General features: G+C 42.8%; 1 protein-coding gene across 2 annotated transcripts in view; it reads left to right on the top strand.

Moving 5' to 3' along the window:
* The window catches only part of mtap (methylthioadenosine phosphorylase), a 172,299-nt gene that overhangs the window by 62,836 nt on the left and 83,760 nt on the right, over positions 1-25,703 (top strand). For both annotated transcript variants that reach the window (XM_067983303.1, XM_067983302.1), the window contains exons 3-4: positions 3,378-3,436; positions 5,176-5,343. In XM_067983303.1, the coding sequence (XP_067839404.1) occupies positions 3,378-3,436; positions 5,176-5,343 (227 nt within the window). The remainder of the gene's footprint in view (positions 1-3,377; positions 3,437-5,175; positions 5,344-25,703) is intronic.

The raw sequence follows: 25,703 nt of genomic DNA, 5'->3' as shown, positions 1-25,703 counted from the left end.
TAACTAGGTGATCACTTTGCTGAACACCTCTGTTCAGACCGCAAACGTGACCTTGACCTTCCGGTCGCTTGCCATTTTAATTCTCCGTCCCACTCCCTCTCTGTCTTCGGCCTCCTACACTGTTCTAACGAAGCTCGAGGAACAGCACCTTATCTTTCGATGAGGCACTTTACGACCTTCCGGACTCAACATTGATTTCAATAACTTCAGATCATAACCCCTGCTCCCATTTGTTTTTGGACTGCAGGTGCTGGTAATGGTTCTGCTGTTGTCATTTACAGCTCCTCGAGACCCATCTTTTGTTTCTTAACCTGTCCCATTACCACCTCCCTTGCCTTGCACCATCATCCCTTTTGTCATTTAATCACTCCTGCCTTCTACCCTATCACAGACCTTCCCTTTTGTTTTTTCCTCCCTCCCCCCCCCCCCACCCCCACCTTCCCTGGCTCTGTACTTGCTTAAAAACTGTTAAATTTTTAACTTCTTCCATTTCAGACGAAAGGTCATTGACCTGAAACGTTAACTCTGTTTCTTTCTCCACAGATGCTGCCTGACCTGTTTTTATTTCACATTTCCAGCATCTGCAGTACTTTGCTTTTGATAACTAGGTAACAGTAGGTGAAAATTCTGAATGAGCTTTACAGCTTTGATCACTGCCTTGATGATGCATCCTTGTTAACCAAGCAGCTTATCACTCTACTAAATAACTTTTGCCAATTATGCATCTCCGGCATCCTTTCTCAGTTATTAGGGCCTAAAGGTTGTATCGGCGGATGAACAGCGATATGCTTAAATCATTTGGCACTTCTTCCAGAAGCTGATCTTTTAACATTAATTGTCAGATCTCTTTAGGCAATGTTATACTTTCCCACTCTAACCACAATGTCAGTACATCTATTTCTGTTGTCAGTTCTTGGTAACTACAGTCGTATGTTTTCCGCAACATTTTAAATTGAGGCCTGCATGCTTATGCGTCATGTTTAAACAATGCGATTTGCTCGCTTTCCAACATCATAATCTATATCTTCAATCAGATCTGCATGTGAAAACACAATAAGTACTTTACGGCTAAGTGATGTTTATGGACCATTCTGCCCAAACTTATTTATCTAATTAGGATAGTTTGCTAATAATTTAAAAACCCTTAAGAATCTGTCTTTGTTATCCCATTATTTAAAATTTGGAATAAGGTTAGGTTTAGTAGAGTTATGGACTGTACCAACTGGATCCTTACTCGTAGGCAGTAAACTTTCTCTGAAACTTCAAGTGCATATCGATGCTGTTTCTCCTTTTCCGGAGGTTTATGTTTATACAGGGTCTCCTTGTGTTGATGTTGCTGCCTTTTATTTGGCTCTGTATCTGCGCTGTCACTCCTTTTCATCCTCCTGGTGCTTGAGCTACCCTTTTGCAACCTCCGGTTTAAGCACATATAACTGGCATGCCATTCTTTTCCCTTTTCTTCCACTATCACGTAAGCCAATTCTAATTGTCCATGCCTTTCTGAGCTGTTTGCATCCAGTAATACACTTTAAACTTTGAATAGATTGTTTTTGATCTGCAGGTGATATTTATCCCATTTTAGCTGCCACCAATCATTGAGATTCAGGGGATGTCCCAACTCAGTTTGTGTTCATTACAGATTACAGTTTCTGAAGGTGAATCTGCATTCTCTATGAGCCAAAACATACAAGTTAAAACATGAGGTGAATGGAAGTAGCATAGCTCAAGGCTAACGGCACATTGATATACTGTTGGGTTATGCAACGGAAGTTGAATGAAATGCCCATCACACACCCCTGGTCTCTTTGATAGATGAAAAAAAATGGTATTGAATCGTATAGTAAAACTAGAAATCAGATTTATTAAAATAAATAAATTTACACATAAGCAAAATAAACGATCAGCTAAATAGTAATGCAGAAGTTGGCTTATACCAAAATAACAAAATGTTAAAATTCTTAGAGGCCTACTCAGAATCTTTTAGATGAGTCTTTAGATGATTCTAAGGCAGATCTGTCCCCACAGAGGTCTCTCTCACCATTGCGTCACAGAAAATGAACAGTTAAATTGAGTGAACTAAATGATCTAGAGTTGCTACCTTCATTATTTCACCTCCCTGCCCAGAAGCTTCTGTTATAAGTGCTGTTTGTGCCAATGGTTTGGGAAGGAAGGGGCAGAGCAATGGGCTACTTCAGGGAGTGACATGGAGGCAAAGACTGGTTTGGGGAAATAGCGAGAAGCACACAGATGGAACAGTTGGGTAGCATGCCTGATTTAATAGGTCTGAGGTGAATACTGTTGTGGAGAACAGCCTACCTCAACATTTGTCTGTGAGGACTTATTGGGAGGTAAGTATAATGTATAGATATATTTAAGCATGACAGAAATAGCATGATGGAAAATGTTAAGCGGAAGTAAATGTTACAGGAACTGCGTGCTATACACAAAACGTTTAACATATTACATAGTTAATTTAGCCTCACGTCAGTTACATAGATATAGATATGTATGAGAGGGGAGAGTCATTCTATCCTGTGTTTGAATGACAAATAGTCCAAAGTTAACATCTGCTAATACTTCTGTATTAAGAGAGGGCTGGGGAAAGGGGCGACCTTGTGATGAGATTACTCAGTGAAGTTTTACCATTCAGAAGCTCTGCATATGTTTTTTTCACCCCAGCACAAAGGGCCACTTCCAGAGAAAGCCCCGTACCATGTATGGGTTGAAACATGGCCTTATGCATGAAATAATCTGGGGGTATCATTTCAGGGACGAACAATTATTCCTGCTGATAAGATCACCGAACGTAGTCCGAGACACCTCATACTTTCTGGAAAGAAATAACTTGCATTTATATAGCATTTCTCACAATCTCAGGATGACCCAAAGTGCTTCACAACCAATAAAATACTTTTGATAAATGACTTGATAATCTGTTTTAGTAATGTTGGTTGAGGGATAAATGTTGGTCAGGACATTAGGAGAACTCCCCAGCTCTTCTAAGACCCACACAAGTGTCCATTTTTATTGCTGCTTATTTGAAATATTTAGTGCTAATTTGAATCTGTATAAAGCAAGAGCTGTTCAGAGGTGATTTAACTCTATACAGCAGTAATGAACTCCTTTTAGTTTAATTCAACTTCTTATCATTAACTCCCCCAGGTCTATCTTCCATCTTGTCCACCACCGTGTCTCTGTGTACTGCTGCGTTGATTTTATTGCTGGAATATGTTCCTGCTTTATGATCTGAATGGAAATTTTAAAATTGAGGGAAGATCAATAACTGGACATTTGCCAAGTATGTTTTAACATGGTCCCAATTGTGGGCAATGGTTTCTTTGTCTTAACGCTTTGCAATTGTTTTTTCTCATATATAGCCTTCCGATACCTTGATACTGGGGAAGATCAAAAAGATAAATTGCGTTCTCCTTGCTAGGTAAGTGTTTTTTTAAAAAGAAAATTAGTAGTTGGATGTTGACTGCAGTCTGCTTTATTATTTCCTGGAAATCAATTATTGATTCATTTGCCAAACATGCTGCGGTTTATCTTGCAATTGTTCAGTGTGAATATCATCACACATCAATGACACTCTAAATTAAATGAATGTTATAGTAAATATCCCGGGGAAATAAAGGATGAAGACCCTGGAGTGATTTTAGGCCTATACGGTCCTGTCCAGGTTCAGGTGACAGTTCTGAATTGCTCAACTGTCTAAGTGTATTTGTTGTGTAACAATGTCATGTGAATTTCTTCTGTTGCTTTATTATCTATTACTCCTAATGAAATGGAATAGATCTCTATTAAAGTTAGCACTAAACCAATTAAATCCTTTAAAAGGGAGTTGGATGGTTTATGGATACATTTTGGATTAGATTAATAAATAGTTTATAGAGCACAAAGAGGCATCTTGTTGAGGATTTGATAATATCCGGAGGGAGTTCGCTGTTTTGGCTTCTTGTAAATTTTACCTATGTTTAATTACCTCACCCAGGACATTTAAATCAGTTAGGAGGCTATGATGATACAAATTCTGTGAGAGTCATTGGGCTAAATGGTCTTTTCCCACACTTTCTCATCATATGTTCTTCTGAAATATATCTGAGAAAACTAAAGAAACAAGACAAACCAAATTGTCCAGTAATTTGAATACAGTCCTTGTAAGTTATGTGATGCTTCTTGGTTAAGTATTATAAGAATATAACTAATCAAATATTGTTTTAAATTATTGCTTCTTTATCAAATTAATTCCCAGCTGTGATTTTTAAAAAATCAGGAAAGTGTTCTTCAGAAGGGATGCAACAAAAGCTTCTGCTAATTAGCAATTTCCAACTTTTCCTTTTTCACAACTGATTAGAATTTGCTGAGGTATATATTTGCCCAGATAATTTTATACTTCAATGGATAATAACCTAGAAATTGCACAGTTTTCAGGGGCAGGAATCTGATGTAATGAGAGCTGAAGGGGCAGAAATCTGGGGCTGAACCCAAGAGTTTCTCCCCTTTCTGACTCTGAAGAAAATTTTGACAGGGGATGAGGGCATTGTGATATCACTTTGGGGGCGGTCCCTGGAAATCCCATCAGTTCTACTTTTTGTACTGCCAGTGATGATTGTTGTACAGGTCTGTTTGTGGGCTACCATGCTGTATTCCAACAGCAGTCAGTCCAAGACAGATTGATTGCTGTTTGGCTATGGTTAATTCAGAAAGGGACCAGCATTTGAGAAGGATCTGCAAATTTCTAATTTCATCCATACCACCTCCCCACCCCATCCCCAGAATTTAGGATGGAGTCAAGATGTGTGCAAATGAGATGGCTGAAGTCCCATCCTGCCACACTTCTGGTGTTGCAGCGCTGGGAGTGTAATTTCTAGACTAACGTTCCAATGACACCAACATTCTATGTATTTGCACCGTGATCAATTTCAGATCCAGTGTGTGACATTTTTCGCCAAGATCTCGTCAGATGGGAAAAGGCATAAATCAACTAATTAGCAGAAGCTTTTGTTGCACTCCTTTTTAAGACACTTCCTTAATAAAAGAACAATAATTTAAATATATATGTATATTCCACATGGCAAAACTGTCTACTCTTTTCCATAGAGTTTTTAGAGACTATATAATGTATTTATCACCCCCAGTAGGGTTTTCTATAATTCATTTTCTTTTATTGCTTAGACATGGGAGGGGACACACAATTATGCCGATGAATGTCAACTTCCGAGCAAACATCTGGGCATTAAAGCAGGAGGGTTGCACCCATATTCTTGCCACTACTGCTTGCGGCTCACTGCAGGAAGAAATCCAGCCTGGGGATATTGTCATTCCAGATCAATTTATTGACAGGTAATTTTAATTCTACACAGTAAAGCAGATGTCAAGTTTGAATGTGGGCGTAAGAGTTGAGCATTCCAAATTGGGGTGTAACGTACTGTGTATTGTGGTTATTAAATAGGCGAATGTGTGACAATTGGAGCTGTGTGCAAATATTCTATCTCTTGGTTTCCTGCACCTCTTCCCCTTGCAAACCAGTATAACTTGTCCCTGCACAATTGAAATCTTTCATTAAAAGGGAATGGTTGTAGAGAAGTAAGCATGATGAACAGTCTGTTCTTCAACCCTTCATAAATTGAAGGTCATTTTTTCTTCTTTTGATCATATTTACAAGGGTTCCCACATGCACAGGCCCTTCCCCCCCCTCCCCCCCACACACACATACATACATGCATTTGTCCATTTTGAGGAGAAGATATGCTAGAGCAATACAAGGTGAGGGGATCGTGTATCCACACAGTACTTAGTGAAAAAGAGAATCTGAGTGCGTTTACAGTTCACAGAACTTTTTATTTCTTTCAGTCTCCACTGAGAATTTGGTTTGTTTAAGTAAATTTTCAGTGGGTTTGGGGGAAGGGGGAATAATCCATGGTTACTCTGTGGCAAAATGCGGACAACATGCAAGGGAATCTTGACAATGCAGCTTCAGTGTGCTTCGATGAAAAATATAACCATTTGACTTGCATACCATGACTTTCAAAGTTGGCTTTGGAAGAGGCAGATTTCAGATCCTCTAAACCCAAAGACTCACTCCTAGTGGAGGTGGGGAAGGGGTCACTACCCTTGCCTATCCTGCTTTCTTGTTGATTAAATATGTTGCCTCAGCAATTTTATTTCCTCCTCTCTCCTTCTCACTGAAATTGTGAGGAGGGAAGTGAACAGAAGAAAATAGCCAAAGAAACAAAATAAACAGTCGTGGACATAAAAGTGAAAAATGCCAAACTTTGAATATAAAAGAATGGGAACCAACCCATAACAAGAGGAAGCAAGAAAAGAAATGCAATGGAATTCTTGCAGCTAGCCAAATATGCTCATCAATCTAAATGTTTTTATAAAATAAATCTTAACCACTTGCTGTTTTTACCAAGTTGATATTTTTATGATGTAGTGATGTGTTCCAGTGTGATTTACAACATACTATTGCAGCTTTTGGTAAACGTTCTCACTTTTTCTGTGCTTGTAAAATTTCTTCTAATGTCTCATTTATAGTACAAAGCAGCTCTGTTTATTTTCAATTTCACCATCTTGTTGCTAAATGTGCTTTGTTTACAATGTGGGCAGTTTCATCAGTAGAAGGCAAAACTGATGGACAAAAGTCTCTGGCCTGAAGCCCCCCTACTCCTGTCCATACTACTATTGAACAGTTTTTGGAACATCTAATGATATAAAACTGGTCTGAATTTTTTCTTTTAAAGACTGTTCATAGTAGGTGCGGCACAGAAGGGGGCCATTCGGCCCATCGTTCCTGTGCCAGCTCTTTGAAAGAGCTGTCCAATTAGCCCCATTCCCTATCTCTTTCCCCATAGCCCTGTAAATTTTTTCCCTTCAAGTATTTACCTAATTCCCTTTTGAAAGTTACCATTGAATCTGCTTCCACCACCCTTTCAGGCAATGCATTCCAGATCATTACAACTCGCTGTGTTTAAAAAAAATGTTTCTTCATGTCGCCTCTGGCTCTTTCGCCGATCACCTTAAATCTGTGTCCTCTGGTTACCGAGCGTTCTGCGACTAGAAACAGTTTCCCTTTATTTACTCTATCAAAACCGTTCATGACTTTGAACACCTCCATCAAAATCTCCCCTTAACCCTGGTGTACTAGAATACTGTATACCTGGCTGGGTTTTTTTTGTTAACTGCTGTACATGCATGTGACAAGTTGGTGTATCTGCAGTATTGGGGAGGGAGGGAAGTTTTTTTTATTGGTCAAAGAAGACAAGTGTTCCAAAAAGAAAGCTTTGGCTATGGTATAAGAAGAGCAAGAAGGCAATCGAACCACCGGTAGCTATGCATTTTGGTTGTTGCTGTCTTCTGTTTATATCACTAGATAAACGGATGTAAGAATCATTTGATTCCTGTCCAACCTTCATCAGTTGTAGGAAATCCATGCATTGAAGACATTGCATCTAGATTTGTTTTGTGGCAGATCAAGTTTAGAGTGGAGAGCTCTGAACGTTGGAGGACCAAATCTGTTTCACAGATTCAATATGTGTACATAAGGAAAGCATTACCCCGTGATTGTGTTCAGAATGCTGGCTCATTCAGGATGTGGTTTGATCAGTTTATTTTTTGTGTAACAATTTCAAACAAGTCTGATATGGTAATGTGAATTAATTTATGGAAAGTACACCATCTGCGTTAATAAACGAGTGGGGAACTCCGGCTTTTCTAGGCTGAAAGGCAAAAGACTTGTTTTTTGGACGGAACCTCACTAGTGCCAATTTTTTATGGGTGGTGATATATTTTGAAAGAGAATTTCCTTGTCTATTTCTGATTGTTATTGGATAATTGTTAAACCTGCTCTTCAGATTTCCACTGCTTGTTCCTTTCGAATTCAGATTTTCAGAAGACATATACTTTTCCAAAAAAAAATGTTTTCAACTGATGTCACGATCGGGAAGGTTTTCTGCTTGAATACATGAGCACACAATGGCATGGGGAGGGTCAATAAATTTGGGAAAGAACCATTGCTCTGAAAGTGTGCAGAACTTGGTATTTTCCCACTAGGCTGTGCTGGATGCTCAAGATCCTTGACCTGCTGGAGTGTGCAAGCTTTGTTAAGGGTTTGAAAATGAAGTAAAAGAGGGCAGAGCTTCCCTGCCCTACATTTTCCAAAGGGCGGCTTTGCCCATGTCAAATGTCTATGCAGCTGGCTCCTTTCCATCTGCCTCAGTTGACATCAGCCAGTTTTTTGTAGGGCAAATTCATTTATCAGTTTTTCAAAGGCAGACAACCAGCATTAGGAGAGGGTCGTTCACTTTCTAGGGCGGCTGGGTTCCCAAGAGTGCAAAGCCTCATCAGTTGAACCTATATGACCTTATAGTCTCCTTTCTGGAATGCAGTGGCATTTACGAATAGGAAGGGGTTCCATTCAATTAACACGCAGGTTTCATATGACCATCAGGCACTACATCATGCAGGTAGATGCCAGGTACCCTGGAAGCAGCCACAATGCATTTATTCTTTGGCAGTCGATAGTTTCCCCCAGTATTTGAAGACTGGGAGGATGGCTCCTGAGGAGCAGGGATATTCTTTTGTGCCACGGTGCCAGTTTGAAATGCATGAAATACGGCAGAAAATACAAACATCTGCCTTCACAAGAATACAAATAGAGCATACCATAGGCATGCTGAAGCAATGATTTCGCTGCTTGGACAGGTCTGGTGATGTCCTGCTGACCAGCCCCGCAGAGGTACCCAAAATGATAGTAGCATGCTTTATGTTGTACAGTTATACTTTTTATCGAGTAGTCAACATGCAACAGAGGGTGAGGAAGGTGCTGAAGAGGATGCTGATAATCCCAAGGCTGAAGAATTGCCAGGCCCACTAGAGCTGCAGCAAGGAGGACAAATCCAGAAACTTATATTAGATAACCACTTCAATTAAAATTCTAAGCCACCCCAGCACAAACATAGCTGAATACATGTTACCAATGAACAGTTGCACCAAACTCCATTAGCACAATGGTCCTCTGCTTTACCTCAGCCACTATACATGCACATTCATTCATCTCTTGCTACAGAAATGCACCCCAGTATAAATGAACTCTCTGCATAAATTTGCAAAGTCTCTCTCTGTAAAGGGAGCAGTCGTTCCTTCTCTTTTTACTCTACCCCTACTCTCAGCCATCTGTAGCAATGCACTGAATTGAGATCCTGCAGTACATTTTCAAACTCCGAAATGCGTGAATGTTCCTTTAAGGCACAGCAGTAGCTCTTTAAATCTGCTGCTGTATTGGATATTCCGTCACCTGGCTTTCGCTCTCCTAACGCATGGCCTAATCCACGCTGAGAGCAATAAATATTAAAATAAGCAGACCCCAGCAAATCTCACGAGGCTCATCCCACACACTTGCAATATGAGATAAACTTGTACACTTAATGGTATACGGCCACTGCACCCTACCCAAATGGAAAATCAGCACAGAGGTTTTAAAATCTCTTCATTTTTCTGCATAAATTTCATGCACATACACATGAACTATTAAAATAAGGTGACTTGCGTCGAAGTGTGTGCAAGAGGGACATTTGAAAAAAAAGGACACATCCGAATTCTCAAGGAAACAAGTGAAAAACGGGAGAGGCTTTGGTTATTATTGTTAGGCTCTATATAAGTACAGTGGCGGTATCTTGAGGATTGGAAGGTGGTTCATGTAATTTTCTTGCAAAAAAAAGAGTGAGGCATGAGTTTTAAATACATTAACCTAACAATGTTAGTGGGGAGATTGCTCAATCATTTTATTGCCGCCTATCTATGTTTGTCCTTTATGAACAAGCTCTTTGGATAGTTAACATGCCTGGAAGCAGCAGGTTAGGTCTGATGAACTGATTGGATTAGTGAATAGATATTATTTACTTGGAATTTTCTCAAGTAATTGATAAAATTCTGTATATCAGATTGCTTGAAAAGATGGAATTAATAGTAAATTATTTAGTTGCATTGAAAATTGATTTAATGTTAGAAAACAGAGGCTGATTATAATGGGGAAGGCTGCGTCTTGGGCCTGTGACAATTGGGCGTCTGCAGAGGATTGATCTAATGCACCTACTACTTACGCTATTGATAAATGATACCACTCTTCTCGTATCATCAGATTTGCTGATGACACTAAGCTACATGACCAGGTAGCTAGTATGATGATGAATGCTATCATTGAAATGGTTCTGGATAAATTAAGTAGATGGGCTGAGGGATTGCAGTGTATTTTAAAATGGATATAAATGTGAAGTAAGGTACGTTGGTTCTGGAAATATAAAGCACTAGTTGATCTCCTGTAGCATTGCACATTGGGAGTCAAGGCCAAGTGTCATCTTGAGGTGAAGGGCTGGGGGGGAGGGGAGGCTGGGGGGTGGTTAAAGGGTAGGAGATAGTTGGACCAGGGGGCTCAGATGTAATTCAATCCCCATCTTAAAGTCATTCGGTCCAATCATAAATTCAGTCCTTATTTTGATATTATCCTGTTATAAATTCCTGTGTCCACATTTAGAATATAAACAATCGATTCAAACTTGTCACGGTGTAATTACACCCTCCCACCAATCAGGTGGAATGAGAGTTAAAATCCAAACGGTACACTTATTGCTCTTTTGCCGCCCTGTGGCAATTTTAACACCACCATTTACTTGGGTGCTTGAGGCGTCCGCTTGATACAAGCAGGAGCCTCATGAATGAATGTAAATCAGGATCCGATGATGTCATTAGGACTCCGATGCAATTTTAACGGCCACGGCCACGTACCACATAATAGACTGCTTAGCAAAATTAAAGCCCATGGAATTAGAGGGGCAGTGGCAGCGTGGATACAAAGTTGGTTAAGGGACAGAAAGCAGAGAGTAATGGTGAATGGTTGTTTTTCAGACGGGAGGGAAGTATACAGTGGTGGTCCTCGGGGTCAGTATTAGGACCACTGCTCATTTTGATACATATTAATGACCTGGACTTGGGTATAGAGGGTACAACTTCAAAGTTTGCAGATGACACGAAACTCAGAAATATAGTAAACTGTGGAGGATAGTAACAGACTTCAGGAGGACATAGACAGACTGGTGAAATGGGCAGACACATGGCAGATGAAATTTAATGAAGATAAGTGTAAGGTGATGCATTTTGGTTGGAAGAATGAAGAGAGGAATATAAACTAAATGGTACAAATCTAAAGTGGGTGCAGGAACAGGGAGACCTGGGGGTGCACATACACAAATCTTTGAAGGTGGCAAGACAAGTTGAGAAGGCTGTTAAAAAAGCATATGAGATCCTGAGCTTTATTAATAGAGGCATAGAGTACAAAAGCAAGGAAGTTATGCTAAATCTTTATAAACACTGGTTAGGGCTCAGCTGGAGTATTGTGTTCAATTCTGGGCACCACACTTTAGGAAGGATGTCAAGGCCTTAGAGAGGGTGCAGAAGAGGTTTACTAGAATGGTCCCAGGGATGAGGGACTTCAATTATGCGGAGAGACTGGAGAAGCCGGGGATGTTCTCCTTAGAACAGAGAAAGTTAAGAGGAGATTTAATAGAGGTGTTCAAAATCATGAACGGTTTTGACAGAATAAATAAGGAGAAACTGTTTCCAGTGGCAGAAGAGCCAGAAGCAAAATGAGGAAACATTTTTTTGCGCAGCGAGTTGTTATGATTTGGAATGCACTGCCTGAAAGGGTGGTGGAAGCAGATTCAATAATAACTTTCAAAAGGGAACTGGATAAATACTTGAAAAGGAAAAATTTACACGGCTATGGGGAAAGAGCAGGGGAATGGGACTAAATTGAAAGCTCTTTCAAAGAGCCGGCACAGACACGATGGGCCGAATGGCTTCCTTCTGTGCTGTACCTACTGTGATACTACGATACTCAGTGAAACCTGGCAGACCTCGAGCAGAGGCTCTGTCAGATAAGTTTAAAACTTATTTTTTTGGGGCCAGGAGGAACAGGAGCAATTGCATGAAATTGGAGTCATACCTAGCACAAAGGAAGATGGTAGTGGTTGTTGGAGGCCAATCATCTCAGCCCCAGGGCATTGCTGCAGGAGTTCCTCAGGGCAGTGTCCTAGGCCCAACTATCTTCAGCTGCTTCATCAATGACCTTCCCTCCATCATAAGTTCAGAAATGGGGATGTTCGCTGATGACTGCACAGTGTTCAGTTCCATTCGCAACCCCTCAGATAATGAAGCAGTCCGAGCCTGCATGCAGCAAGACCTGGACAACATCCAGGCTTGGGCTCATAAGTGGCAAGTAACATTCGCGCCAGATAAGTGCCAGGCAATGACCATCTCCAATAAGAGAGAGTCTAACCACCTCCCCTTGACATTCAACAGCATTACCATCGCCGAATCCCCCACCATCAACATCCTGGGGGTCACCATTGACCAGAAACTGAACTGGACCAGCCATATAAATACTGTGGCTACGAGAGCAGGTCAGAGGCTGGGTATTCTGCGGCGAGTGACTCACCTCCTGACTCCCCAAATCCTTTCCACCATCTACAAGGCACAAGTCAGGAGTGTGATGGAATACTCTCCACTTGCCTGGATGAGTGCAGCTCCAACAACACTCAAGAAGCTCGACACCATCCAAGATAAAGCAGCCCGCTTGATTGGCACCCCATCCACCACCCCAAACATTCACTCCCTTCACCACCGGCGCACTGTGGCTGCAGTGTGCGCCATCCACAGGATGCACTGCAGCAACTCGCCAAGGCTTCTTCGACAGCTCCTCCCAAACCCGCGACCTCTACCACCTAGAAGGACAAGAGCAGCAGGCGCATGGGAACAACACCACCTGCACGTTCCCCTCCAAGTCACACACCATCCGACTTGGAAATATATCGCCGTTCCTTCATTGTCGCTGGGTCAAAATCCTGGAACTCCCTTCCAAACAGCACTGTGGGAGAACCGTCACCACACGGACTGCAGCGGTTCAAGAAGGAGGCTCACCACCACCTTCTCGAGGGCAATTAGGGATGGGCAATAAATGCCGGCCTTGCCAGCGACGCCCACATCCCGTGAACGAATTAAAAAAAATATATAAAGTCATTTAAAAGGGTGTCTACGGCCACACCATGTGCAGTGCACAATTATTTTCACAAATTGCACAATATAAAATAAGTACAAAGTAGAGACGCAGGTGTAGTTTTGGAGTAAACACAACCAGTAAATGACATCTGAGATAAAACGTATTTCTGAGATGCTTCTAGCACTAAGTCGAGGCTGTACCTGGAACAAGGATGTTTTTTATAACTGGCTGTAGATTTTTTTTTTAAAAAGCGACTTGCAATTTTGTTTACTCTGCATCTTCATGGAGCACGGTTAATGCGCTATGCTTGCAATGCAATTCTCTTCAGCCTTTTACGGTATTGTCTTATCTATCTCAGGTTATTTATTGTATACACTCAGATTTGAGGTCCACTAGCCGTAATACAGCAGAGTGACTCATTTCCTGATCAGTGGCTTCATGCATTCCTTTCTCAGGTGCTTTTACCCTCATGTTTTGTTGTGTTCAATTACAGTAAATGAGCAAAAGCTCTGAAAAAAAATCTTTTTTTTCAATAAGAGGAGCATTCTAGTTCTGAGTTTTCCGGTCCTGATCGGGTTACATTTGCTGTATTGATAAGAGATTAATGTCAGTTGTCTTAATTTTTGAACAAAATATGAATCTTCTCAGTCTGGTTTGTAATCTCATCTAAATGTCACCAGCAGAGCACTGATTTATCAAATGGGGATATTGTTGAAAAGCCAAGCTATGTCGCTGAAGGGAATGTTACAGGCTTTGGATTAGAGAATACAGAGTAGGAACAAATGTCCCAGGCTTGAATTTTGTGATTTTTGCTGTTGATTTGTCACAAACAGGTAACTTTCTTATATACAAAATTGAAGGGATAACTGTGCAGCCTAGCTTATAGTAATAATTAAAACAGCAACATAAACCATTATGACTAACCTGATAGTTTTTTTGATGCGGAAACAGAGGGTAGAGGAGGGCAATGCAGTTGATGTGGTGTATATGGATTTTCAAAAGGCGTTAGATAAAGTGCCGAACAGTAGGCTTATCATCAAGATTGCGGCCCATGGAATAAAGGGGGCAGTAGCAACATAATTACAGAATCGGCTAAAGGACAGGAAACAGAGAGTGGTGGTGAACGGTTGTTTTTTGGATTGGAGGGAGGTGTACAGTGGTGTTCCCCAGGAGTCAGTGCTGAGACCACTGCTTTTCTTGATATATATTAATGACTTGGACTTGGGTGTACATGGCACAGTTTCAAAATTTGAGATGACACAAAACTTGGAAGGGTAGTAAATAGTGAGGAGGATAGTGATAGATTTCAAGAGGGTATAGGCAGGCTGGTGGCATGTGTGGGCAATTGGCAGATGATATTTAATGCAGAAAAATGCAAAGTGATACATTTTGTTAGGAAGAATGAGGAGAGGCAATATAAACTAGAGGGCACAATTCTAAAGGGGGTACAGGAACAGAGAGATCTGGGGGTATATGCGCACAAATTGTTGAAGGTGGCAGGGCAGGTTGAGAAAGTGGTTAAAAAAGCATACGGGATCCTGGGCTGTATGGAAGTCATGATGAACCTTTATAAAACACTGGTTTGGCCACAACTGGAGTATTGTGTCCAGTTCTGGGCACCGCACATTAGGAAAGATGTGAAGGCCTTAGAAAGGGTGCAGAAGAGATTTACTAGAATGACTCCAGGGATGAGGGACTTTAGTTACGTGGATAGTCTGGAAAAGCTGGGGTTGTTCTCCTTGGAACAGAGACGGTTGCGAGGAGATTTGATAGAGGTATTCAAATCATGAAGGGCCTAGATAGAGAGAAACTGTTCTCATTGGCGGATGAGTCAAGGACCAGAGGACATAGATTTAAGGTGATTGGGAAATGAAGCAAAGGTGACATGAGGAAAAACTTTTTTACACAGCAAGTGGTTAGGATCTGGAATGCACTGCCCAAGGGGGTGGTGGAGGCAGATTCAATCATGGCTTTCAATAGGGAACTGGATGAGTACTTCAAAGGAAAACATTTGTAGGGCTACGGGGAAAGGGCGGGAGAGCGGGACTAGCTGGATTGCTCTTGCATAGAGCCAGTGCAGACTTGATGGGCCGAATGGCCTCCTTCTGTGTTGTAATCTTTCAATGATTCTATAATTCCATTTGCCAAGCTTGCTTTTATCTTGTGACTATTTATTTAGAAACTGTTAGGACAGATTTTTTTTAAGGATGTGACTCATCAGAAAGTTTACATATCATGATACATTTACGGTCATATTATGTAAAAAAAACATTTTACACCCCCAGGCATGGTACCAAGATTTTAATTTTTATATAGTTAAGCTGCTAACTTCTGGATTTGGCCATTATTCCCTCTCACAGCTGAAATGCTACAAGATTGTGATGTCCAATTACAGATTGTCACTTGAAGTCAAATGTATTTGGCCTTCCACAATGAACCCTGCATTTGAAATGTAGCAAGATTCAGATTGAGGATGAACCCCATACCATGAATATTGATGGCTTTACTCCAATCATAATTGGAAACACTAACCTTTCTTAAATGATGCAAAAATAAAAGAAATCTTTAGACCTGCCGAACCTGCCGTTAAACTGTGTGAATCTCAAGACTGTTGATTGGTGCTGTAATCACTTTCGGCTTTAAATAATGACATATGTGTTACTGCAGCTGGGAGCAGGGATACAGATCAGAGAGAGGAGGGAGTCACGGTGATTAAATCCTGTAGTGAACTAAACAGTCAAAACCCGTTTAACTTTTTGATTTTTTTTTATTCGTTCATGGGATGTGGGCATTGCTGGCAAGGCCAGCATTTATTGCCCATCCCTAATTGCCCTTGAGAAAGCGGTGGTGAGCCGCCTTCTTGAACCGCTGCAGTCCGTGTGGTGAAGGTTCTCCCACAGTGCTGTTAGGTAGGGAGTTCCAGGATTTTGACCCAGCGACGATGAAGGAACGATGTTGTATTTTCAAGTCGGGATGGTGTGTAACTTGGAGGGGAACGTGCAGGTGATGTTGTTCCCATGTGCCTGCTGCCCTTGTCCTTCTAGGTGGTAGAGGTCATGGGTTTGGGAGGTGCTGTCGAAGAAGCCTTGGCGAGTTGCTACCTTGCATCCTGTAGATGGTACACACTGTAGCCACAGTGCGCCGGTGGTGAAGGGAGTGAATGTTTAGGGTGGTGGATGGGGTGCCAATCAAACGGGCTGCTTTGTCCTGGATGGTGTCGAGCTTCTTGAGTGTTGTTGGAGCTGCACTCATCCAGGCAAGTGGAGAGTATTCCATCACGCTCCTGACTTGTGCCTTGTAGATGGTGGAAAGGCTTTGGGGAGTCAGGAGGTGAGTCACTCACTGCAGAATACCCAGCCTCTGACCTGCTCTTGTAGCCGCAGTATTTATATGGCTGGTCCAGTTAAGTTTCTGGTCAATGGTGACCCCAGGATGTTGATGGTGAGGGATTCAGTGATGGTAATGCCGTTGAATGTGAAGGGGAGGTGGTTAGACTTTCTCTTGTTGGAGATGGTCATTGCCTGGCACTTATCTGGCGCGAATGTTACTTGCCACTTATCAGCCCAAGCCTGGATGTTGTCCAGGTCTTGCTGCATGCGGGCTCGGACTGCTTCATTATTTGAGGGGTTGTGAATGGAACGGAACACCGTGCAGTCATCAACGAACATCCCCATTTCTGACCTTATGATTTGCTCATTTCAAAGTGAGGATAGTTAGCGATGGGGGAATAGAATACTTTCACCGGGAATTTCCTCGGGGTGGGGGAGGTCTCAATTGGCTGCAGTAATTTTGGTGGAAGATCAGCATAAATAATTTCCTTGGCTGACTTAGAAGCAGCCGGCTGCTTCTATGTTGCAGCAGGCTTCTGAGGCCTGCAACAGTGATTCTCCCTAAATATTCTCCCCCCCCCCCCCCACCCCCCCGCCACCCTCCAAGGCACTCCTCGACCGAGGTGGGATTCCCATTGAAAGCTTATGAAAATTATTAAAATAAGCCTGACCCTGGGAAATCAGCTGGGGCTGGAGGGCACAGGCACAGAGTTGGCAGAATTCCTACTCCACTCACAAAGGAGCCGCAAGGAAAATCAGCCTTGTGATGTCTTCTCAGAACTATGGAAAAAATCACTTTGGCTTTGTTGCTGTTATCATGGATATTATTGCAGAAAGTGTTTTAATATATGTAAGTGATTTAAAAAAAAAATGGAAAATGCTGGCAACACACAGCAGGTCAGTCAGCATCTGTAAAGAGAAAAGACAGGTTCTGATTTCAAATGCGCACCTTCCATGAGAGCTTTTCATTTGTTTTAATAGTTTAGTTTATTCTCCTGTTCGTTGATGGAGATGTGTTGGTTCGGATTTTCTCCAGCACTCGGGTGACGGGAAGATGGCCATTAGAGTAGAAACGATGAGGATGCTTTTTAGTTCCATGTATAGAATCAAAATGGCTTCTGTAAAAGTCATGTCTTGTGAATAATGCCACCCGTGGCATCAAAGAGGGGAACTTATTTTTGTCGTCTTCTGTCCCACTGTATGGACTCACCTGTCCTGAAGTTTGGAGCTGCTGTAACCACACAACTGAGCTGGGGATTTGCAGTAAGGAAGGCGCAGGCTTCACTTAGCACCAGTCTACTCAATGGCACAACTTGTCGAAACCCTGAGAGGCTGTCCTGCCCAGACTGCTCCTGTTTTAAAATTTTGCTGCTTTAATGTTACTGCGGTCGTCAAAGGGTTACATTGAGGCTATCAGAAGTTTGTACTGAAGTCCCCCGATCAGGGTTGCAACATGTCTCAGATGCATCCTCTATTAATTATGCTAGCAGCTGTGCCGGCAGAACATAACGCTGCGGTTGACTGCGCTCACAATCATTCACAATTACTTCCAATTGTGGAACAAATCAACCTGGGAAAAGCTCAGGTGAGAAGCACATGACTTGTGGTGAATTACCTCACCGGCTCAGTGACTCATATGAGCTGATAATTGTATAAGTCCATCAGATAATCAGGCATGTAGTTATTCATAGGAGTCATTGTATTTCTTTGGTATATTAAACAACTTTTATACTAAATTCAATATAAAGAGTAACTAATTTTCTTAAGCAGTTAAGGTTATTAACATATTTTAATTAAGACACGTGAAGTTATTTTTCTTCAACTGTATCTCAGTATTTTGACTGCAATATAACCTTTTTGCTTTACAACCATCCTTTATACATACCAAGTTCCAGGGTTTCTCTTTTTGATAGTTAGCATTTCTAGGCTTGTGCCCACTTGTTGGTATCTGCTGACAAAAATTGGCACGGTATTTTTAAAATTTCCGCATTGCCTGGTTGTTCCTGTGAGCTCACCCCAGGATACTGCTGAAATTTCTTCTGTACTCCAGGGACTTGAGCACAGAATCTAGGCTGACACGTCAGTGCAGTACTGAAGGAGTGCTGCACTGTCGGAGGTGCCATCTTTCAGATGAGACGTTAAACCTCTCAAGTGGATGTAAAAGATCCCACGGCACTATTGGAGGAAGGGCAGGGGAGTCCTCTGTACAAATTGACTACCGCGTTTCCTACATTACAAGAGTGACTCCATGTCAAAAAGTACGTCATTGGCAGTAAAGTGCTTTGGAACATCCTGCGGTCGTGAAAGGCGCTATATAAATGCAAGTTCGTTCTTTCTTTGTACGCAGAGCCATGCGGTCATTTGGCTTCTGCCAGGAACCTCCGCCACCGACCCCAGTGGACTTTCCAATGTCGGGGGTTGGGGCACCATAATTTTCATTTTAATATCGTGTCCTTGGACCTTTATGGGTACGTCTTGGTTTCCCACCTGCCCCTGGAGGATGCAAGATACAGCGTACTGTTCCCTGCCCTCCCCCTGGGAAAGAGGAAAATGTGTCCCCACAGCCTCTTTACAATTTAAAAAAAATACAAACCTTAAATCTTTTGGGGCCACACTCCCATCCTGGACCCCTAGGAGGGGCCCACATGCACCCTGTACTGTGCCAGGAAGACTCCTCTCATTGGGCGTACCAGTTTCCAATTATGCCCCATTCTGTTCCTAGGCCGGGATCCAGGTACTCCCAAAGTAGAACATCTCTGCTACCTCCTGGCCTTGTAAGGCTTCTCCCTTTACCAGGCTCTGCAGAATCACTGTCAGGCTGGCACCTGGCACTTCCAGATTCTGGACTGTTTTCCAGCCATGCTTGCCCCACTATTAATGATAAATTCTTACCCATAGAGATACATTGGGGTAATTTTAAACTTCACTGCCTAGGTGGTACCCTGGCAAAGTGGCCACCCTTTGTAGAACCCAGACGATTTCCATTCCATTTATTTTTTATTTGTCTTTTAAGATTAGATAACTTGTGAAAATGTTACATACAGTAGGTGCAGACAGAACCAGTCAGCACAACTTTATTAGATTTCTGCTTGTTTGCTATTGTGAGACTGGGATGAATAACAATCAAAGGGCTCGTGCCCTCAATGGGGCCAAAATTCTGTGGGCCATCGATCCCAGCACTCATGCCAGGATTGTGCCCACTTTGCAGATTCAGGAAGGGGTTCCCTACTTAACATTTGGATGGTGGATCCTCAAGGCTCTGGGGTGCACCCAAGATCCCCACCGTGCAAGGGAGAGCATAAAGTCAAGCCAAACACTGCGGTGCCCCCCCAACCCCCCCCCCCCCCCCCACCAGAAAGTTTGTAAAGGGGGCTGCATAAAAATTTGTGGGTTCAGGCTGCATCTCTGGACGTGACCCCTGAAGTAGTCTTCATAATTGCCAGTCAGGTGGACCATACACCTACTTTTACTCGATGTACTGATAGCCAAGGATCTGCCAGACCTTTTGAGAGGCTGAGAATGCTGGAGCTCCGATGTTCATAATCCTGGTCCCACCCCCTTCTGCACCAATCGCCATTTTTAGGATGGGCAATGGCTTCATCCCCACAGGGCCAGACGGAAACTCCAGGCCAAGTTTCGGATGAGCCTATCAGGGTCCCAGCCTAATTTACGGCTGTTATGTTTTTGGATTTTTGACCATTTTTCCACAGAAAAGATTTGTGACAAAAAGTTCTATTTATGTGATGTGTTTCAAAACAAAGCACATTCGTACAAGTTAACTGTTAGAGATGAAAGGTGGTTAAAATGCTAATGAGCTAAGCTTTCATGTTGTTTCCCCAAAGACTGTAAATGATAAGCAATTCATTAACCTGGCTTGGTAATCAGTAAACACCTCACACCCATTATTTTGGGACGTCTCTGGTTCTAAGTGCTGCGCAGGGGTCATCTGGCAGGCCATTCCTTCAGGCTTTGAAATTGGCGATTAAAACAGAGACAGGAACACTCACAGATATCAGGTTTTGAAACAGATAGCTACAAAGGCAAGCTTTGGCCAGGCACTGAAGAAGAGGCTGGTTAGTGGTCACATAGAATCTACAGTACAGTACGGAAATAGGCCAGTGTTTATACTCCACACAAGCCTCCTCCCATTCAAATTACCTTTTCCCACCCTGCCTACATATCCCTATATTTCCTTCCCCCTCATGTAACTACCAAGTCTCCCCTTAAATGTGTCAATGCTATCCGCTTCAACCACTCCATGTGGCAGTGAGTGGCAACTTCTCACCACTCTCTATCTAAATAAATTCCTCCTGAATTCTTTATTTGATCTGTTAGTGGCCATCTTATACTTATGCCACCTTATTCTGGACTCACCCACAAGTGGAAACGGTTTCTCCACATCGACCCGATCAAACCCTTTCATAATTTTAAAGACTTCCATTACGTCACTTCATGGTCTTCTCTTTTTGCTCTGGGAAAAGAGCCTCAACCTGCTCAGTCTTTCCTGATAGTTGCTTCCTCTCAATTCTGTAAACCTTAGTGCACTTTCTCTAGTGCTTCAATATCCTTTTTGTAGTATGGAGACCAGGGGGTAAATTTTAACCCCCAAGAACGGGTGGATGGGGGCGGGTGGGCAGTGAAAATTCTGAGAAATCGGAGCGCAACCGCACCCTGGCTCCAATATGCCCACTTCCACATTTGACCCAGACGTGTTCGGATGCGCGCGATTCTGACACCCGGGGGGGGGGGGCCGATATTTAAAGGGCCAATTTATGCATTTAAACCATTTAAGGGGATTAACTTTTTGTGTATTAATTTACACAAATGATTTTAACTTCCCCTGAACGTGTCTCCTGTGGCCTCTCAAACACGGCATGGAAACAGAGGCAAGTTGCAGCCGGCCCTCATGTGGACCTTTTTAAACCAGTGAATAAAAGGTGAGTTTTTGCAGCAGGGCAGTCAGTTCTCTGAGACAAACCTTTGGCTGGGAGTTCTTTGTGTTTAGACTGAGATTTCTTTGATCACACTCATAATTCTTGTGTTCAGACATATTTACCTACATTTTGGACCCCCTCAAACTGACAACATCAGGATGGGGGCACAATGGAGCTATTCCACAGTACATCTGAGGAGGAGGAACATCACCATCCGCGGCAGGCATGTCGTGCAATTCTGGGATCTGCAGGCGCACAAGACAGAGGTGCATCACAAGGGCCTGGAGAAGAGCAGAGAGGGAACCAACGGAGGAGGACCGAGGTTACAGGAGGCACTATCCATGCGAGAGGGTGTCCAGGCAGAGGTTGAGCTTCCTGGACCTCTCTGAGGAGCAGTGCCTACACAGGCTGAGATTGAGTCGCCAGGAGATCGCAGACATTTGCACACTCCTTCATGCAGAGCTACTCCCAGCTGGGCCTGGTGGCCATGCAATGCCCATTGCAGTTAAAGTCACTACTGCCCTCAATTCTTTGCTTACGGATCCTTCCAGGGCGCCACCGGTGACATCTCCAGGGTCTCTCAGTCTTGTGCACATAAGTGTATACACATAAGTGTGTACGACAGGTTACGGATGGCTTGTTTGCCAGGGCTCCCGACCACGTCAACTTCCCCTGCGATGACATCAGCAAGACTGAGGGGGCAGTGCCTCGTCATCAATCCTTGAAGGCCCTGGAAGAGAACATAAAGCAATATTACAAAAAATTGCAGAAGTTAGTTTGCAATGAGCTTATTGAGGTGTGTGACAGGTCAATCATTGATAGCATCAAGTCATGATGTGTGTGCTGATGTTAAAGTTCTGTCACCAGCCGTTTGCGGGTTGACAGTCTCGCCATCTCCGACGGCCAGGCATTCAACTGTGTGGCTGAGCTCCAACGCCTCCTCCTCCTCCTCCTCCTCCTCTGTCAGGGCCACTATTTGGAGTGGGCCCTATTCCAGTCCTCCTACTCTCCCATGCATTTTGCGCTCTCCTACAAGGGGAGAAAGAACAGACGTGTGAGTTTGTGTGAGTGACGTAGTCACCCGATTGCTGCATTGCTTTGGCCGATGCTAACAATGAAACATGCATCAGAGGGTGACTATCAGATAGATTCATCACATTGCATCAGGTTTGGGGTGAGTGGGAGTGGTGGGTTCACAAATGGGGAGGTGAGGAAGTGCACAGAAAGTGAAGGTAATTGGATGATGAGATTTAAGTGGGAGTGAGGAGTGATGTGATGGAGTAGGCTTGGCAAGACAGAGTGAGAGGGGGGGATAATGTGCAACACAAGATGTAGGTGAATCAATAACTGTACTCACTTTTCCTGACCTGGCTGTCTTTAAAGCGCTTCCTGCATTGTACCCACCACCTAGCCACCGTGCTCCTGCTGCTTAGCTCCTCTGCCACCTCCAGCCACTCCTTCTTGGTGGCAGAAGCAGGGCGCTTCCTCTGGTGAGCCGGGTATGGTATCTCCCTTCTGCTCCTCAGCCAGCCAGTAGTTACTCAAGAGAGGAGTCGCTAAAACGGGGTGCCGCCTTACACCTGTGATGGTGCATCTCTGAAGATTCTTCCTTTCTCCTTCAAAATCCTTGGTTGCAATGACCCTTAAAATACTCCAGTTCCCAGCACGTCATTCGGGTGCGCAGTATGCCTGTTGTGCAGCTTGGAGACACGAAACCTGGAAGTAACATTAAGGGCCTTCAATTTAGTCGCAATCACTCGAGCCGACGTGCAGATTATTTTTCCGGGGTTTCCCACGTGACTATTCGCCCATCCGCTGACTTCCCGCCTCCATTATGCTCCAAGAGTGCACACAGTACTCCAAGTGTGGACTAACCAAGGTTCTATATAAATTTAACATTGGTTCCCTGCTTTTGTAGTCTATTCCTCTAGAAATGAACCCCAGTACTTTTTTGCACTCTTTATAGTTTTATCAATCTGTGTATATACTTTTAGTGATTTATGTAACTATATTCTCAGATCTCTTTGCTCCTGTACCCCATTTAGTTACTTACCTTTCATGGAATAAGTGGCTTCTTTATTCCTCTAACCAAAATGAACCACGTCATATTGAATTTCATTTGCTATTTATCCACCCACTCTGCAAACCCGTTTGTTTCTTCCTGTATTTTGGTGCAATCCTCCACATTTTTAGCTGACATTAAAGCCTGATCTTTGTGTACAGTTACTTCAAAGGTCCTGTTCTTGGAGTCCAGTTAATTGATTTTGTACTTTGGACCTCCATTTAAAACGGCTTTGTGGAAAAAAAAATAATAAGGAACATCCATGCAACCTTAACTCTTGTACACAGATTTTGCCTACACTGAGGTAATGTGCAACTCATCACCCCGCCCCCCCCACTCTAACTCATCCATTCCAGGACCTCAAAACTGTGCAGCTCTTTGATTTTTGCCATGTCTTCTCCCCTACTCTTTCCTACAGCCTTTGTGATGTCCTACACCGTGTGTCTAATCTAAATTTGTCAACTTTAACAAGAAACACTTCAATAGGACAACTTTTGCAGCATTTAACTTTGGTTATGCAATGACCAAGGAAGACTACCAGATTAATGTCCCTGAATGATCATCTATTTTTACAGTCAAAGAAATGTGATTTTTTTTGTTGGAATTATAGCTTGCCTGTATAATTCAAGAGAAAATATGTTTTTGCACAAATTTTGAAAGTACACCAGTACTTGAAACATCAGTCCTTTTGGATTTTGAAAGTGCAGGAAAGGCTGCCTTTGATAAACGATCTTTGACCTTCTGTTGTGTTTGCAAATGTGCTGTACCCTCTGGAGTATAGCAAAGTATGTCTCGTGATGTCAGGGTGGCTGAGGTCATCCTTTTTAAGTAAAAATTAATTTAAGATTTAGACAAGGCCTCCTGTGATGTCACCCTGAATGTACAGCAGTGACACATACAACAGTATTCTATTCTGGCTTTGAACATCTGACAAATGTGGGGGAGTTCAAAACTAGGGGCCATAAATTTAAGATAGTCACTAATAAATCCAATAAAGAATTCAGGAGAAATGACATTATCCAGAGAGTGGTTAGAATATGGAACTTGCTACCACATGGAGTAGTTGACGTGAATGTTATCGATGCCTTCAAGGGAAAGTTAGATAAGTACATGAGGGAGAAAGGAATAGAAGGATATGCTGATAGGGTTAGATGAAGTAGGGTGGGAGGAGGCTTGTGTGGAACCTAAACACCAGCAAAGACCAGTTGGGCCGAATGGCCTGTTTCTGTGCTGTAAATTCTGTGTAATATTTGCTGTATGATTGTTCCTTCATTTTTTTTCTGCTTTGAATGTGGGTGTTGAGGAAAGGCTCTCCTGTAGACTTCATCATTCAAAAAGTTTCTCTTTACAGCATCCAACAAATATTTGTTTTTCATGACATAATGGGTTTGATGTAACTCAGAAATCCCATATATTAATCTTAGTTAATAAAAGACCTGCAGATCAAGAACAAATACTAGTAAAATAGGTTTATTTGTACTAGGTGTAGGAAGTCCTGAAATTGTTAGGGACAGTGAATTAACAGCCAGCCGTTAGCCTTTGAGTCCTAGGTTCACATCCATTCCTGACCACCAACTGTGAAGTTTCTATGTCAAGTACGTTTGGACAGTCTCAAATCAGTTCCTGTTGGGTGTAACCCCAGCTGGAAAAAACTGCCCACAAAATGGCACTAAATTCAACATCTCACTTAGAAGAACCATGTGGAAAATGAAAATGTCACACTGCTGCAGTTGAAAATGAGATTGCGGCTTTGAGGTTATTGCACTTTGTTTTGTCAGAGAAAAGGGGCATGATAAGAACATAAGAAATAGGAGCAGGAGTAGGCCGTAGGCCCCTCGAGCCTGCTCCGCCATTCAATCAGATCATGGTTGAGGTGAACAGCCGGAACACGGTGCCCAGGTCTTGGCTGGAAGCGGTTTCATGACCTAACCAGGTCAGGAAGAGTGAGTACATTTGCTGATTCCCCTACATCCTATGGTGTACAATACTCCCATCTCACTCTGTCTTGCCAAGAGTACTCTATCACATCACTCCTCACACCCACTTAAGTTTCAGCAGCACCCATCCTTCACTTTCTAATCTCCCCATTTATGCACTCACCACTGCCACTCACACCAATCCTTATGTAACGTGATGCATCTGTCTGATAGTCACCCTCACCTAATGCACTGCATTCATCGGGTGAATACGTGACCTTCAGTCATTGTAGGAGAAGAGAGCGCAAAATGCAAGGGAGAGGGCAAGGACTGGGGGTGACCCTCCACAAATAGTCCAGCTGACAGATGCAGAGGAGGTGGCCATGGAGATAAGTGGTACATCTGCAT

This window comes from Heptranchias perlo, chromosome 4 (genome assembly GCF_035084215.1).
Source record: "Heptranchias perlo isolate sHepPer1 chromosome 4, sHepPer1.hap1, whole genome shotgun sequence".
Taxonomy (NCBI): Eukaryota; Metazoa; Chordata; class Chondrichthyes; order Hexanchiformes; family Hexanchidae; genus Heptranchias; species Heptranchias perlo.
This window is presented reverse-complemented; position numbering and strand designations above follow the sequence as displayed.